Here is a 16,705-nt window from a genome sequence, read left to right as displayed (position 1 = left end):
GCAGTTTCCTATAGCCAGAGCTACGGTATATATGGAAACTATCAGGAGGAAGTGTAGTTCAGAGAGCAACGAGGGGCAAAGACCTCCGTTCCCCTCTTTGCCTTTTTTTCAGCGATCAAAACAAAACCGCTTAGGGCTGCAATCCCAACCGAAGGGCCTTGACCCCTTGTCCGTAGGCTCCCGCCTTTCTTAACTGACGGCGCCTTGCCTCTCGGAGGGGTGATGGAGGCTCAGGGGATGGAGGAAGGTGGTGGCACCACGAATCCCCCGTTGCCATGGGAACCCATTCAGGGAACTGCAAGCCGCGAAGACACAGGAGGGGAGGAGAAGCCGGTCATGTGGCGAAGCAAGATGGCTACCAGAGCTTGAAGGCTGCAGCCCGAGTGGGTGGGAGCAGCGCCGTCCGAAAGGAAGCCAACGCGCCTTTCGGCGAGGCAACAGCTGTCCGCTGCTCTCTTGAAGTTTTCTCCCTCCGGGCCTCCCGGGACCTGGCGCAGCCTCTCTCTTCGCCCCGAACGCTTCTCTCCCCCCACCTCACGCCCCCTCCGGTCAGCAGGCAAAGGCGATCGCGGCGATAACTTTTATTGGAAAGCGGCTTGCTCCGGCTCTTTTGTTGCTTTGCTGCGCGCCGCTGATGGGAGCGTCGCAGAGCTCCGCTCCGTCCACCGCTTCAGCTCAGTAAAACCTCCGAAGCGATCCCGCTCGTAGCGGAGCCGAGACGATGGCTCTCACCTTGTTCGGTGAGTAAGCTCTGCCTCTCTTTCTCACACACACACATATACACACCCTTCTTCCCTCCCTCCCTCCCTCCCTCCACAGGTAGATAAATAGAAAGGGAGGCGGCTCCGAAGGGAGGATGGAGGCGGCTGCTGGAAGGAGCGCTCTCTCTCTCTCACTCACTCACTCTTTAGTAAGATATTAGTAAGATACATTAGTAAGATCCTTCCTTCCTTCCGTCTTTCCTTCCTTCCTTCCTTCCTTCTTTTCCTCACCCATTGTTTCTACTCCAGGCAGAGCCTGTGGGTGTGTACTTGCTTCTTCAGTCACTGTCAGGGTTTGATGGTTGATTGGCATTTGCAGGATGAAGTACTAGAGTTTTCAGGCAATTTCTTTCATCCCTTTCATACAGGCTCTCTCTTTTTTCTCTCTCTCTCCCCTCCCCACACATACACATCGCCCCCCCCCCCATGGAGCTTCCAAGGCATCCATTCTCTCTCACACAGCAAGAGTAAAACACACCAGCTAGTTTAGTTCATTCTCTGTCCTTTCTGGGAAGTCAGAAAGAAGTTGCCCCTGCTGCAAAAAAGCTGCCTTTTTAAAATGTGTTTCTTCCGGAACGAGTGATAATCAATGTGATAAATGGCAAGCGATGATGCAAATATTTGTATATCATTTATTTTAAAAACTATATTTAAAAAGCATCTCTCAAAAACTAATGGCAAAAACACACTGTTTATCTTTGTGTGTGCACACACTGAGGGATGTGTGTTTGGGTTTTGATTATGTGTGTTTTGAGCAGCGCGGAAATGTTCCTATAAATGAAATATTAATTTGGGCAAGTTTTATACATTGGCCCATTAATTTATTTAAGCTAATTATTAAGCTTAATGGCACACATTTCTAACTTAGTACAGTAATTAAAAAAAGCACTTTGTAACAGTAAAGTGAAGCAAAATAATCTTGACACTAACATATCATTTGGGGAAGCAAATTTCATTACATAAATAACTCACAGTATTCTTAATTTGGGATTGCTTTCCACTGATTTATTTTGTGTTATTATAATTTATATTGAACGTGGCTTTATATAAAGTGGTAAAAATAGTGTTTGTTATATTTTAAAAATGGATGTGATCAGTTTGATATCATAGTAATGAAGAATTTAGTAATGAAGTATTTTCTTAATTTGTTATCTTCAAACTCTTAACTGCTACAATAGTTTTTTATACCTTTGCTCTTTACAAGTGTCTAGCTTTTTAATTTCACTGTTTACAGAATGTTTCCTGCAGGCATATGGGAGACTCCAAATATAACCAGGAAAATATATTTTAAAATTGTTAAGATAGTTGGAAATAATTTAGCCTAGGGCTATTAAATGTTTTTCTTTTTAAAAAAATAGTATTTTTATTGATTTTTTAGCAAGTGGGCTATTAAATGTATTTCATCAGACTTGTATTGTGAATTGATTCTTCAGAGTATAAATTAAAGACCCTGGGCAGTGTTCCCTCTAATTTTTTGGGGGGTGGGTGGGAGGAAAAGTATAGTGTCTGAGTGGCAGTCCCTTTGGGACTGGGCGGCACAGAAAAAATAAATAAACAAACAAACAAACAAATAAAAAACCCACCCTTGTTTTGCCTCAGAGAATTTCAAAATAAAATACTGTACTGTGTGTCTATAACAGTGAGCTCATAATAGGGCAACTCTATCAATATCAAAATGCCACTTAAATAGTTGAGCTAGTTTCAAACTAGATTTTGATTTTCTTTCTCTCTTCCTTACTCCCATTCTTTTTCTTTCTCTTTTCCTTCCTCTCTTTTTTCTTTTTCTCTCTCTTCCTCTCTTCCTCTCTCTCTCCTTCCCTCTCACTCTTTCCCTCTCGGCTTCTGGGCAGGTTTGGAAAACTCTGAGTTGATGATGATTTTTAAGTGAGCGATTGCTCACTGCTCAGCTTAGAGGGAACTATGACCCTGGGTGAGAGTTTCTGTGATTGTAGTAGAAGTTTCGTAATAGGTTTATATTGGTACCATAGTAAAGATATTTATGACACCTTTATATTTTGGAGTAGTGTCTATTTTATCTAACAATTGCCAAGGACTATGTTTTCTGGATAAAGATGCCATTGAAAAGGAGAGGAATAAAAATGAGTTACAGAAAAAAATGTTTATAGATAGTGATTAATAATTAAAAATGCAGGTGACTTCTTCAATCAAGTTTGACATATTCATGCAATTTTCTTGGCAATGGTACAAAAGTTACTGTCATTGTTTTCACCCATTATTATTATTATTATTTATTTTTTAGTCTAACACTCAGCTCCAGTATTCCTTGATAGTTCTTACACTCAAGTATAACTAGGGGTCCACCCTGCTTAGCTTCCAGCCAGGTGCTGTCACCTGTTGAGGCAACAAAATAGCATTCTTTTAGTAATGGTCACTAAAGCTTTGAATATTCTTCAAAAGATGTGCTTCAAAATACATGGAAGGACATTTTGAAGTGTTTACATCACACTAATATTGTCCCTGGTTAATTCCCAGTGTGACTTTTGACTATAAAAGCTTATAGTATTATAGGTGATATATTATGGTGTCACAATGTTGCGTATTGTTATCTTTGCTGGAAGAGACTTCATATGATTACTGGAAATCTCATTGGTCACCAGTGGCTTTTTTTATTCTCCATACCAGTTCAGTGGCTTCCTGCTACCTCATAAGTCCTGACTGACAATTCTTATTATTGTAAGTGGTGCAAGAAGACAAGGATTGAGATTCAAGCACTATGCTCAATTCAGATTTTTGTATTATGATCATAGACCACCATTCACTATTCTCAATTTTTAAATCTCAGTTAGTTCCTACCTGTTGCACAGATGGAAAGAGCCAGGCAGAAATGAACCAACAGAATATTTCAACACATACCGAGGCTTTTCTTTCTTCTGGCCTGAAAATTATATATAAAGTATTTTTACGGGATACCTGTTATTCTTTTAAATAATAATCTGTTTAATAACTAAGAAAACAAAAGTCATATACTCCATCACTTAGAGTCAGACATGAAATCTTAATAATCTTCCAGGGTTTTATTATTTCTGGCCTTCATTCTTGAATTTACAATTGTGTTACTAAAATATCTGTAAAGTTTACTGCTGTTCTCTGCTGGGTGTGTTATATAAAACTCTGGGGAACAGTAAATATATTAAAAGAAACAATCATTAACAAATTGTCAGGGGAAAAAATTCAGGTGGCAAAAAAGGATTGTAGGCATTATCAAATCTATTCAATTGCACTTAGAGTTATATATTTATATACTGCCCTGTAATGCTTTACAGCCCTCTCTGAGCAATTTGCACTGTCAGCATATTGCCCCCAACAATCTGGGTAATCAGTTCACTGACCATGGAAATGGAAGACGGAGTCAATCTTGAGCCTCAGTCATAATCAAACTCCAAGCTGTGGAAAGAGTTTGCCTGCAATACTGCATTTTAACCCCTGCCTCACCACGGCTCAATAAATTCTTAAAACTATTACATTGCATTTCTGTCATATAGTAGTGCTTCTACTGTGGAATATGTTGTTCGTAGACATAAAAGAAAACATGAACAGATATGACACAGCATGCATTGTGCATGCAAACCACAATAACAACGGATTTTTCATTTTTTTAACCTTCATTTTGAGGGTTCGGTGTTCTCAAATTGGAATCCCAGACAATTTTGAAAATATTGTTGAACATTCTGAAAGTTCAGAGTCTGAATTTCTTTTGCAGTGGGGATGAGGAGAAATGGATATACACTAGCTGGTTGCATGATAGAGTTCATTTCACTTTTATATTGTTAAATCACATACTTTTTTTCCATCAGCTAACGTAACACCTCTAGATACTACCTTTATATCTGTGGCTATCATTCTAGGAATTGTTAGGCTTAATAAAGTGCTATCAGTTATAAACTGGATGATGGAAAACAAACATTAGATAAGAATGGTGGTCTTGGTCAGTTAAAAACAGGTCATAGAATGGTCTCTTAAATCCAGTTTGGAGAGAAAATTAAGATATAGATTTTAATAACTAGATTTCATCCAAACATAGAAGCAATCCTTAGCTTATGTCATTCAATGATCGATGGTGCTGTAAAAAAAATATGATCAGTCTTTGAAATTCTGCCTGTCCAACACCTCCACAATCAAGTGATTGTGACGGGCTCGGGCGCCAAGTTCATGATTACAACATTGCACTGAGCCATGATTATGTGACGGCCATTTGTGATCTTCCCTGCCGCCTTCCTACAAAGTAAAGCCAATGGGGAAGCCGGCAGGGTAGGTTGCAAGTCACTCCCAACAAGTCGCTCCTGCTGCTTTTTCTCCTGAGGAGCATACGAGATCCCAGGATGATGATGATTATCTTAGTGCTTGAAGAGCTGTGAATGTATTCTTTCCTAGAACCTGATCATTAATGAAAAGCAATAATGGCAGGGCTATTGCACTGCCATTAGCAAAGACTCGTGGTGAAGATAATGGGATGGGAAGATTGATTCCTATTCTAGAATTGTGGAAAGTGTAGTTCCAGTACGTTCAGAGAGGTTAGATTGCAGGAGGCTTTCTTAGCAGGTTTGCTTTGGGATGATTGTGCAATGGGGCAGTGGTAATGGACACTGTGTAGAACAGACAACTGATATGAACTTTAACTGTACATCAAGAGAAGGTTATAGTTTAGAAGAAAAGCCAATGTTTCAATGCTTCTTTTCAGTTGCCCAGTGCTGTAATTGACAGGTCCTTTAAATATCCTCACCAAGTGCTAACAGAAAGGTCGGAATCTAATACTGGTGCCACTTTTCTTGGCAACATAGTCTTGCATTGCAATTGGTTGTTCAATACAGGTAGTTCTCAACTTATGAATGTAATGGAGCCTGTCAATAACATTGGTAACCCAAGGCTTCGTTGGAGCAAATTCCATAAAATGAATGTGAAATCTCCTTGCTTTCGCCTATGCATTCACTAATTGAATGTGCAGGTTATTAAGTGCACATGAGGTATCTCAGGGTTGGGAAGGCCACAGGGAGGGAGCTAGTGATGGAACAGGCCACTTGCTTAAGACCACCCAAGGCTTCCCCCAATCCAGGGGTAAGCAAAGTTGGCTCTTCTATGACATGTGGACTTCAACTCCCAGAATTCCTGAGTTAGCATAATTGGCTCAGGAATTCTGGGAATTGAAGTCCACAAGTCATAGAAGAGCCAACATTGCCTACCCCTGCCCCAACCCATTGTTATACTGCATTCAAGGTCACTTACCTTGCAAAGATCTAGAGAGCTGTCTCCAATCTCTTTGCCACACAAGATTATGGCCCCCACACAAAAGCCGAGAGGACGCTTTGATGGAACGAAATCACATTTCCTCATAGTATCCCCTCGGCTTGCAAACATTGTGAATGAAGACTTGGAAGCTTCTGGGGGCTCTGATCTCACGGCCTGAAGGCCTGTAGGATCAGAGTCCCTAGAAACTTCCAGTTTCTTCTCAAAATGTTTGCAAGCTGATGGAATGCAACAGAGAGGAAGCAGATCTTTGCATGGTAAGTGAGTCCAGCACAGCAGGATAGGAGCAGGGAAGCAGTTGTGGGGAGTGGAATGGACGTAGGCAGGGTGAATATTGCGTTGTCTCTGTGGTCATTCGTAAGGTTGAACCAGTGCTGTGGTGCTGCAACATTCATAATTTTGGGACTGTGTCATAAATGCTTGGGCGCTTATCACATAACTTTGAATGGTCACTTAGTGCAGTGATTTTCAACCTTTTTTGAGCCGCGGCACATTTTTTACATTTACGAAACCCTGGGGCACATTGAGGGGGGGGGGGGCTAAAAAAAGTTTGGACAAAAAAATTCTCTCTCTTCCTCCCTTTTGCTCTATTTCTCTCTCCCTCTTTCTCTTCCTTCCTTCCTCTCTTTTTTGCTCTCTTTCTCTCTCCCTCCCCACCTCCCTCTCTTTCTCTCTCTTGCTTTCTTTCTCTTTCTCTCTCTTTCTTTCTCTTGTTCTCTTTCTCTCTCTCTTGCTTTTTCTCTCTCTCTTGTTCTCTTTCTCTCTCTCGCTCACTCTTTCTCTCTCTTTCTTTCTTTCTCTCTCTCTTTCTCTTTCTTTCTCTCTCTCTTGCTTTCTTTCTCTCTCTGAGCTTCGCGGCACACCTGACCATGTCTCACGGCACACTAGTGTGCCATGGCACACTGGTTGAAAAACACTGACTTAGTGAACTGTTGTAATTCAAGCATTACTTGTAGATTAGAAGGGGTATGCCAAATTCTGTATCTTTCAAAAAAGCTTTGTTGTTTTGGACTAAAGTTCTCATATTATGCAAATAGACAACTTAATAACTAAATGATAATTCCCAGCATTATTAATGGGCATACTGAAATTATGTTCTAAAGGTTCATCTCTAAAGACTCATATCTCTTCATCCATGAATTATAAGCATAGAATCATCTTTTAACAGAACAGGAAATGTTATATTTTGCATGAAGTTTGCCAAAGTATTTATTTTTCAAATAGATGTTAGGAATGAGTACCAAAAAGTAGTAACTATCTAAATTAATTGCTTAGTGTTACACCCATGTTACTTATTCTGTACTTAATCCTATTATTTTTCAAGTATGAAACTTTTTTCATGAGAGTAGGGTTTTTTAAAGAATAAAAATAATTGTATTTGTGCTTCTTTCAATCAGGATCACAGAACTAGAAATGTTATTAGGATTAACAAGTTTAAATGTTCATATTTTAAAAATTAGAAATGATGCTGAAAATATATACATCTCCTTAGAAGAAAAGTTTAAACATTATTTACAGTTATGTTCAGGTAGCAATTATGGGCAATTTGTTTTTGGATTTTGTATAAAATATGTAATGTTAACACATATGGAATTTTGTTTACAAGTTGGAGGAAATTTCCCTTGTCCTTTTGGGATGAACTGTTAGCATCTTTAAAAGCAATTTTGGAAAGATGTTCAGAAATCTTCAGTTAAAATTGTGTTAAGAGCTAGGAAGTAGTTGGTCCAACAGTCATAGGCTATCCAGAGGGTATAATTTCAGGGGTCGGCCACCTTAAACACCCAAAGAGACAGTTGGACCCATTTCCCGCAGGAAAAAACACACACCGGGAGCCACAAAACCTGGGTGGACATGGCCAACTCAATGTTACTCACTCCCACCCTGTCACGTGATTCCCCCAGCCACACCTATCCAGCCACAAAACCATTCTCTATGTCTCTCCCTATCTCCCCCTCTATCTGCCCCCTCATTCTGTGTCTTTGTATCCCTCTCCCTATCTTCCCTTCTCTTACTCTCTCTATGTATCACTCTGTATATTTCTCTCTATCTCTCTCATTCCCTCTCTGTGTATCACTCTATGTGTGTGTGTGTGTCGATGTCTTTCTCTCTCCCCTCCCATGTGCCTCCACCCTTCGGGTAGCTTCCTCCTCTCCCCTCTTCTTGCGACCCCTTGGCCGGCTGTGGCTGAGCTGAGAGCATGGGCACGTGCAGGGAGACCCTCTTCAAGTGAGCACCAAAGTGCAGTGGGGTGGGCAGCCTCTCGCTTAAGGAGGATGCAATGATACGGCTTCTCTCCTGCAATAATGCTCTGGCCATCGCCATGCTGTGTCATTCCCTAACCCCCGGCAGCTCTTTGGCCAAGTGCAGAGGGCGCAAATTCCAGCCCGAAGTGGCAGGAACTGAAGGCTGCAAAGAAAGCGCTGCTTCCCTCCTGCACTATCCAGTGACCCTCCTTCCCATCTTGTGACACTCTGACTGGCTGTAGCTGAGCCTGGAGCATGTGCATGCGCTGGGAGGCCCTCCTTAAGTGAGCCACTGCCCGCCTCGTATGCGCCTTTTAGGAGCGAAGCGGCCCTGTACCTGCCTTTGTGCCACATTTGCATGTAAGGCAGCCTTTACTTCCTACTGCTTTGGGCTGGAGTCCAAAATCGAAATAAGAGGGGTGAGAGGTGGGGCCAACCAATTAAGGGCCACGGAGTCGTTGCAGAGGGCCCAAAGAGCCACATGCGGCTCCAGAGCTATGGGTTGCCGACCTCTGGTATAATTTAAAATTTAATGTCATAATTATTATGTACTGTGAACATATTGAAGTCAATCAAGAGCTCTATCTTCTACTGTAAACAGTGTATCTTAGCACTTGAGCTGTCTGTGTAACCTTGAGAACTGAATTTGCTCTTCACAGTGAAATGTTTATCTAATTTGGAAAACCTAATGAAGCAAATAAAGAGAGTAACCCTGAACGGCTTTGTTTTGCTAGTGGTGCATTTTCTTGACCAAAATTGAAAGGGAAGTCTTTCTGGTATTGGATACCAAGATCATCCCCACCCAGAAAACTCTTTATATCGTGGTGTAGAGTAGAAATGGGGTCATCATTGTCCTGCTTTCCATTTCTATTCTGTTGCTATGTACATAAAAGGATTAAAGCTGAAATATCAGAAGACCTCTCTCTTTTGTACTGCTTCACGCTAATTACTCACAGTATTAGTTCCAGTGGCTCTGGAAAGTGTGGCACTTTTTGAGATATATGCATAATATAGACTACTGGTGCATCTTTTTATATCCGTTATAAGAGATAAGAGGCCTGTTATTCAGGTCTCTTTCCTTTTTCTTGCATGTTCATTGCAATGTTGGATGCCTGACGGAACCATGGCAAAGCAAATATTTGGGCTACAAGGCAGAAAATCCTAGGGATGTGGTGACTGGCCAGTTAGGGAAAGTTATGCAGGTTTTTGTCCCTATAGCTGGGGATGTTAAGTAAAAATACTCTTTCAGTGGGGAGGCAACAGAGTTGGGAAAGTCCATTGTGAAGGACAAAGAATATCAAGGCCATCAACTGATGGAGGTTGGAAGGTTGGAGCTTCTCTACATTGCAGTAAGGGTTGCCCCTGGGCTATGCTGTGAACATCTATCCTTTGCTTTAGTAGGGTTTACAGAGGGGCTTTGTCTGGGGCAGGAATTTGGGTCTGATGGGATTGGGTTTGACCCTGGTCATGTCTAGAAGACAGGGGAAGATAAAGAGTGCAAGCCTCCATTTTGGTTATTAAGTTTATTTTCTTCATGACAACCCACAAATTCATGTTGAAGAATGAATGATAACATATAAATGTTCTAAAACTCATAAACTTTAAATTATCAGAGAATGGAAGTTTAATGGAACATATGTTGGAGTATCTCTTCCATTCAGAAGATGGTAAAACAAACATTGTGAACTTTTCTGATGATTTAACAAAAAATAGTATACTTATCAGAAAACTAAATATATACTAGAGCAGTGGTTCTCAAACATTTCTTCATCATGGACTCCCTTTAAATAGTATTTGTTGACACCCATCCAGACCCTAACAGCCTCCAGGCACTGACACATCACTTCCACTGCTTCACTGACTGGACATGGGGTGAAGATGTACAACTGGGTATCATCAGCATATTGATAATACCTAACCCTATGCCTTTGAATGATCTCACCCAGCGGTTTCATGTAGATATTAAATAGGGGGAGAGGACCGACCCCTGACGCACTCCACAAGGGAGAGACCTAGAGGTCGACCTCTGACCCACCACTAACACTGACTGCGACCAACCGGAGAGGTAGGAGGAGAACCACTGAAGAACAACCCCTCTAGCTGACGCAGAAGGATACCATGGTCGATGGTATCGAAAGCTGCTGAAAGGTCAAGAAGCACCAGGACAGAGGACAAGCCTCTGTCCCGGACCTGCCAGAGATCGTCCATCAGTGCGACCAAAGCAGTTTCAGTGCTGTAGCTGGGCCTGAATCCTGACAGTTGAGGGCCTAGATAATCAGCTTCTTCCAAGGACTGCTGGAGCTGGAGCGATACCACCTTCTTCACAACCTTCCCCATAAAGGGAAGGTTGGAGACTGGACGATAGCTTATTAAGTATGGCTGGGTCCAGGGAAGGCTTCTTGAGGAGGGTGTGCACAAGTTCCTCCTTGTAAGGAGCCGGGAAGGTCCTCCTCCCCAAAGAAGCTTTGACAATCTCCTGGACCCAGCTCCACGTCACCTCTTTGCTGGCCGAAACCAACCAAGAGAGACACGGATCCAGTAAACAGGTGGCGGAACTCACAGCTCCAATGGCCTTGTCCACTTCATCAGATGGACTGCCTTGGGATAATGGACTACAAACTAAGACGACCATTGGCACCCAGAGCACGAATGAATGCACTGTGGCACAATGTATTATAGTGCATACATAGTTTGATGTTTGGAGCATTGTTGCATCCCTTCATCCATGAAATTGTTTCTTCAGTAGTGCAGAATAGTGGGGAGATCAGCTGATGTCCCGTTTTCCTTTTTTTGGTTACAATTTTTATTTTAAAAAATAATGACATAAAAATAGTTCAAATTTCAGAAAGTGAAGAAAACTAGTGAATAAAAAAAGAAAAAAAAAGGTTTATGAAGTGGCTTCTGATCATAACAATGATTATAAATGCATTTATACTTTGCCCTCTGAATCCAAGTTTACAATACAATTTCTTTCGTTTCATAGTCTACCCTTTCTAATAATCAAATCTATAACTCACAAGTTCATTTTTTTTCTTTCTTCAGCAAAAAGTCCATAAGAAACAACATTATAATGCTTAATAATGTCCTGCTTCCCATCGTTATTCTCTTGTTGCAAATAAACACAATAATAATAATAATTAAAGCTGAAATAGGCAAAAACCCTTTAGAAGTGTCCCTACTAATTCCATAATTTCCGGTGGCTACAGAAAATTCTCTGCCTTTTGACATAAAGAAATACAGCCAAAATAAATTTTTGCCTGTTGGTACTGCTTTTACTCATTTCATTTTGACAAGTAGTAGTTGTTTTCGCTGTTTGGCAATCTTTGCTGATGTTTGGTAATTTGGTTACAACAGATAAATGATTAGGAACCTGAAGATTGAAGCCCGCGTTTGATGATAAAAAATTCAGTAAGGATTGATCAATTTAGCATTTTGCAAAAGTAGTAAATACAGCTGCTGAGGTCAGGGTAATGCGGCAGTGAGAACATTGGAGGGTGTGCTAACCTTGTCAGCAATTTCCCTCTCAAAATTATCTTTCCATGATATTACTTTTTCTTCATATACATTTTGATGCTTCCAATAAATCTGCTTGAGAGGAAAGGGGAGGTTTTGAAGGAGGTGGAGAGGGAAACAGAAGGTATGAGAAGAGTTCATCACCCTTAGATCTCTTTTGCAGTTTATAAAAGTATCTCTTGACCTTGTACAGTAATCTAAATGTGAAAAGACAAGACTGTTCCATATAGCTCTCGTATTTACTTTGATAGCATACACTTTACAAAGTGGTACGACTTGTGAAGACATCAGTCCTATTTTCCTAATCCCCTTGATCCCTGGTCTTACAGATGTCTCTCCTTCCCTTTGAAGCAGTTGCAGAAATTTAGCTACATCAGCTACAGGACTGAATTAGGCCCACTTCAAGGAAAAGAATGGGTTTTAACTCCAAGATCACAAATGACCAGGCTGCTGTTTGTAGAACATCTATCCAGATATAAATTCTGCTTCCCCACCCCTCTTCTCCACCTCAGATAGACCTTTCAAGATCTCCCTCACCCTTGAGGCATCCCATGCTCTGCTTAACGACCCATGTGGTTGTTAATGACACATCAGGGAGAGCAGGTTGTTAAATGAGTTGATCGTGTGGGTAAGTTGCTTAACAAACGTCATGGCTCGCAACACTAACGGTCAAGCTCCATTACGTTTATAAATCAAGGTCTATCTGTATGGGGCTTACTTCCTTCACTTTAACCTTTTATTCTTTCTGGTTGCCTGTAGTAGCCAGTCTTCAAGGTCTCCTCTTATCAAAAGGTGTGGTGGCACAGTGGTTAGAATGCAGTATTGCAGGCTAACTCTGCTGACTGCCAGGGGTTCAATCCTCACCGGCTCAAGGTTGACTCAGCCTTCCATCCTTCCAAGGTCGGTAAAATGAGGACCCAGATTGTTGGGGGCAACATGCTGCCTCTCTGTAAACTGATTGGGGCTGTAAAGGACTATGAAGCATTATGTAAGTCTTAAGTGCTATTGCTCTCATGTTTTTCTCCCATCCAGGACAATTTTCCAAGAAAAATATTATAACATATAAACTCAAAATCTTTATATATTTTCATAAGATTTTAAGCAAATCTGAGGAAATATTTTTATAATTATTTGAAAACCTTATTTCCAGTTTATTTGACCTCTTGTTCTGTTTAAAAGCTTTTCAAAAATCAACATTCCAATCACCCTTTTGCTACTTATTTTCAAAGTTTTTCTTTTAAGGTTTAAAAATACATAAAGCTTGTTTTGCTGCAGATTGAAAAAAAAGATCATCCCGTGTAATAAAACGTGCCCTTCTGAAGATTCTTAATATGCAAAATGCAGTCCACAGGTCATTTCCAATTAATGATTAAGAAAGGAAGTGGATGAACCCAGTGTCCCTTTGAACACCTCAAACCACTCCTTCATCCAGAGAGGAAGTCAAGAAGGCAATTTATACACCAGCTCCTCTTTCTCCCCATATTCATCAGCTCTGCTTCTTATAGATCATATTTAGTTCACTGTTGTTTTTCCCAAGAATTAAAACATTAAAGTTCAGGACCAGCCAGTTGAAGGCAATAACATTTAACTAGAAATAATTCACCGTGACCCGGCATCCTTCCCTAGAATATGGGAAATATTGGTTTCCTCCAATCAATGCATATAAACGGAGGAGATGTCTAGCAATCGTATTGAGAAAATCATCACTGATCATTCTTTCTGGGAAGATCAAATGGGAAAATTATCTTTCCAGTAGAGAAGGGTTTAGAGATGGGATAACGTCCCCAAATATGAGCTGTGTGTCAAGGCACTCTAGATGTTTCATTATCATCTTTGCCCATGTCCTCTTACAGTGGAAGGAGATGATAAGGAACAGGTATGAAAGAGAAACCCAATACACGGATATCACAACTTTTGGAGTGCATAGCAAACCTAAAGGGTAATGGATGTGGGAAAAGAAATCCTATGCCTTAATTTGGTTGTTTTTCATCCTTCTATGCCCCCCCCCCTCTGTAGAATTCTATCTGTAAAACAGCACAAATACATGTACATTCAGTAAAATAACTGAATGAGAAGGTTAAATAAACTTGGAAATATTCTTACCTGCCTCTGCATGGAACTAATGTAGCCAAGAGATTTCAGTATGCCTCTCCTAGATTATTGTAGTTTATCTTCATTATGTGATCTGTCTTGGAAGCTCAACTGCAGCCTTGATGCTCAGCATTTTAGATTAATCCGTGAGCCCTGGGCTCTGCTTGTTTAAATCTGCTTGTTTAAAATAAGGACCTGCAGTATTAAACCCCACAGTTGTTTTGGATAATATGTCCAGTGATCTCTGCTTCTTGGCAACGCTGCTTGCAGCTATCAGTCACTGTGCTCCATTATATCTGGAGACCATTGAGCTACCTACCTCTGAGAATGGAGGATATGTTCCCTATAGGCATCCAAATATTCCATGTTATGTCCGATCACTGTTGGTCAGAAACCAACAGTTTTTTGCGATTGACAAAAGAACATTCTTTATTTGTTTCTCTATCTTGCCGAGACCCTAACTGGAGTTTGAAATCACAATTCTAATCAAACAAAATCTTAAAATTGAAAACATTTGGGCTGAACAGCTTGTGGTGTGTCACATCTTGTGGGATTTTCCTGAGAAGTGCAATAAAGACATGACTATTTTTTTTAATCTTCCATGCTTTATTTATTTTATATATTACTATTCTTCTCATCCTTCCTATTACTTATCTCCTCCCACTTGTGAGTACAATATTGTTGCTTGTATCTTTACAATTTACAATGGTACCTCTACCTAAGAACGCCTCTACTTATGAACTTTTCTAGATAAGAACCAGGTGTTCAAGATTTTTTTGCCTCTTTTCAAGAACCATTTTCCACTTACAAACCCGAGCCTCCAAAACTGTAACTGTAAAAGGCAGGGAGAAGCCTCCATGGGGCCTCTCTAGGAATCTCATGGGAGGAAACAGGGCTAGAAAAGGCAGGGAGAAGTCTCCGTGGGTCCTCTCTAGGAATCTCCTGGGAGGAAACAGGGCCAGAAAAGGCAGGGAGAAGTCTCCATAAGTCCTCTCTAGGAATGTCCTCCACCCTCCCTGTGGTTTCCCCAATTGCACACATTATTTGATTCCTATGGGGAAAACTGCTTCTTCTTACAAACTTTTCTACTTAAGAACCTGGTCACAGAACGAATTAAGTTCGTAAGTAGTAGTAGCACTCTATATTGTTTTATTCAGTTTCCTAGTATGATTTGCTTGCTTATTTAGTATCCTATGACTATCACTAAGTGTTGTATCTTATGATTCTTGATTAATGTGTTGGGTTTTTTTTAATGTACTGAGAGCATATGCACCAAAGACAAATTCCTTGTGTATCCAATCACACTTGGCCAATAAATAATTCCTTTTTGGGGGGAGGGGGGTCTTTTTCCTCAAACTTTTGATGCTTAGGTAGGGAAATTCCAAACATTCAGGATTTTCCACCCCTAAAGCCAGCGTGTCAAACTCAATTTCATTGAGGGCTGCATCAGAGTTGTATTTGACCTCAGGGGTGTGGCGGGTGTGGCCATGGTGGGCATGGCCAGCTTGACATCACTCATGTTGCGGGTGTTGTGGTGGCCCGAACATTCTGCCAGTGAAAACAGGCCCCCAATCTCAGTTTTCAGCTGGGACAGCCTCCTGCAATCATCTGCCAGCGAAAATGGAGCTTGGGAGGCACTGTGAGTCAGTCCTTTGTTGTTTCCAGGGCAGCCCCACAAGCCTGATCTAAGCAACCCATGGGCTGGATCTGGCCCATTGACCCTGAGTTTGACACCCCTGCCACTACCATCCGGCAAAGAATCTTCCATTCTTCCAGGCAAGAATCTCTACAGTGAAATGAAATGACACTAAATATTATTGTAGAGAGTCATTTTTCTTAATTCTCCACCACTGGAATTAAGCAGCTACTTATTTGTTTATTACAGAAGAAACTGGAGGAGAGCAGAATTTATCATCCACTTCTGGGAGGAAGAAACCTTAGGTGTTGCTTGATTTGGGCTTCTGTGGATAGTTTTTTTACCCAAAGGCCATGACGCCCACTGTTCTTTTATTGTGAGAACTTTCTTACTACCTTATTTAATTGTACATTATGCCTGCTCGCATTTGTTGCTGGGGTAAGCATCCTCTAGTACAGGGACCCCAATCTCCCCCACTTCTGAGGCACCCCTTGCTCCTCTGAACTATCTGTGTGGTTACTTAACAACTGCAACCGAGAGAGTAGGGTTTGTAATTATTAAGTGAGGCAATTACATCAGCACCTCGCTGAACAACTTCATGATTGAACCATGATAGGCAGACTTCATTACTATCATAAGTTCCTATAACTTACACAAGTTAGCAGGAAAGCTCTGCTCTATGGCCAGTTCTACAACTTCTCTGTGATGTTTTGATTTGGGGGCATACAACTTTTAAAAGTTTGTGTGTGAGAGAGACATCTTTCCCCTTTACCTTCCACTATTAGGTCATCAGAAAAATAAACATGTCTGCATTTTTCATTTTTTCGTTAGCAAGTTGAAGATATTAAAAAAAATTGAGTATTGGAAAGCCAACTGATTTTCCATATAGGTGAGCTGATAATAACACCAACAGTGCAACTAACATGCAAGCCAACAGAAAATAGCTAATGTAATCACGCTCTTCAGTAAAGAATGGCTATATTTTAAAAAAATGAAAAATCTCAAAACAGAATGTTACTAGCCTGTATGTTTTGTAATCTCAAAGTAGAAGGGTTTTTGGTTCTCAGTAAATCCAGTACATTTTGAAACATTAGGCAGCTACCCCATCTTGTGGCCACAAATCTTATAGTGATTCTTTTAAATCGAGAAAACCTAGCAGTTTTGAATTATTAACAGCTTTTGTATCTTCAGCAGATCAC

General features: G+C 40.8%; 1 protein-coding gene across 2 annotated transcripts in view; it reads left to right on the top strand.

The window, feature by feature from the left end:
- The first annotated feature begins 306 nt into the window (after positions 1-306).
- Positions 307-16,705, top strand: part of CHN1 (chimerin 1) — a 121,184-nt gene continuing 104,785 nt past the window's right edge. Inside the window, exon 1 of one of the 2 annotated variants that reach the window (XM_070731781.1) lies at positions 307-740. In XM_070731781.1, the coding sequence (XP_070587882.1) occupies positions 722-740 (19 nt within the window). In that variant the 5' untranslated portion in view covers positions 307-721. The remainder of the gene's footprint in view (positions 741-16,705) is intronic. The other variant, XM_070731782.1, reaches the window with a different exon arrangement.

This window comes from Erythrolamprus reginae, chromosome 1 (assembly GCF_031021105.1).
Source record: "Erythrolamprus reginae isolate rEryReg1 chromosome 1, rEryReg1.hap1, whole genome shotgun sequence".
In the NCBI taxonomy this organism is placed as follows: Eukaryota; Metazoa; Chordata; class Lepidosauria; order Squamata; family Dipsadidae; genus Erythrolamprus; species Erythrolamprus reginae.
Note: the sequence above shows the minus strand (reverse complement) of the source record. Positions and strands in the feature narration are given on the sequence as shown.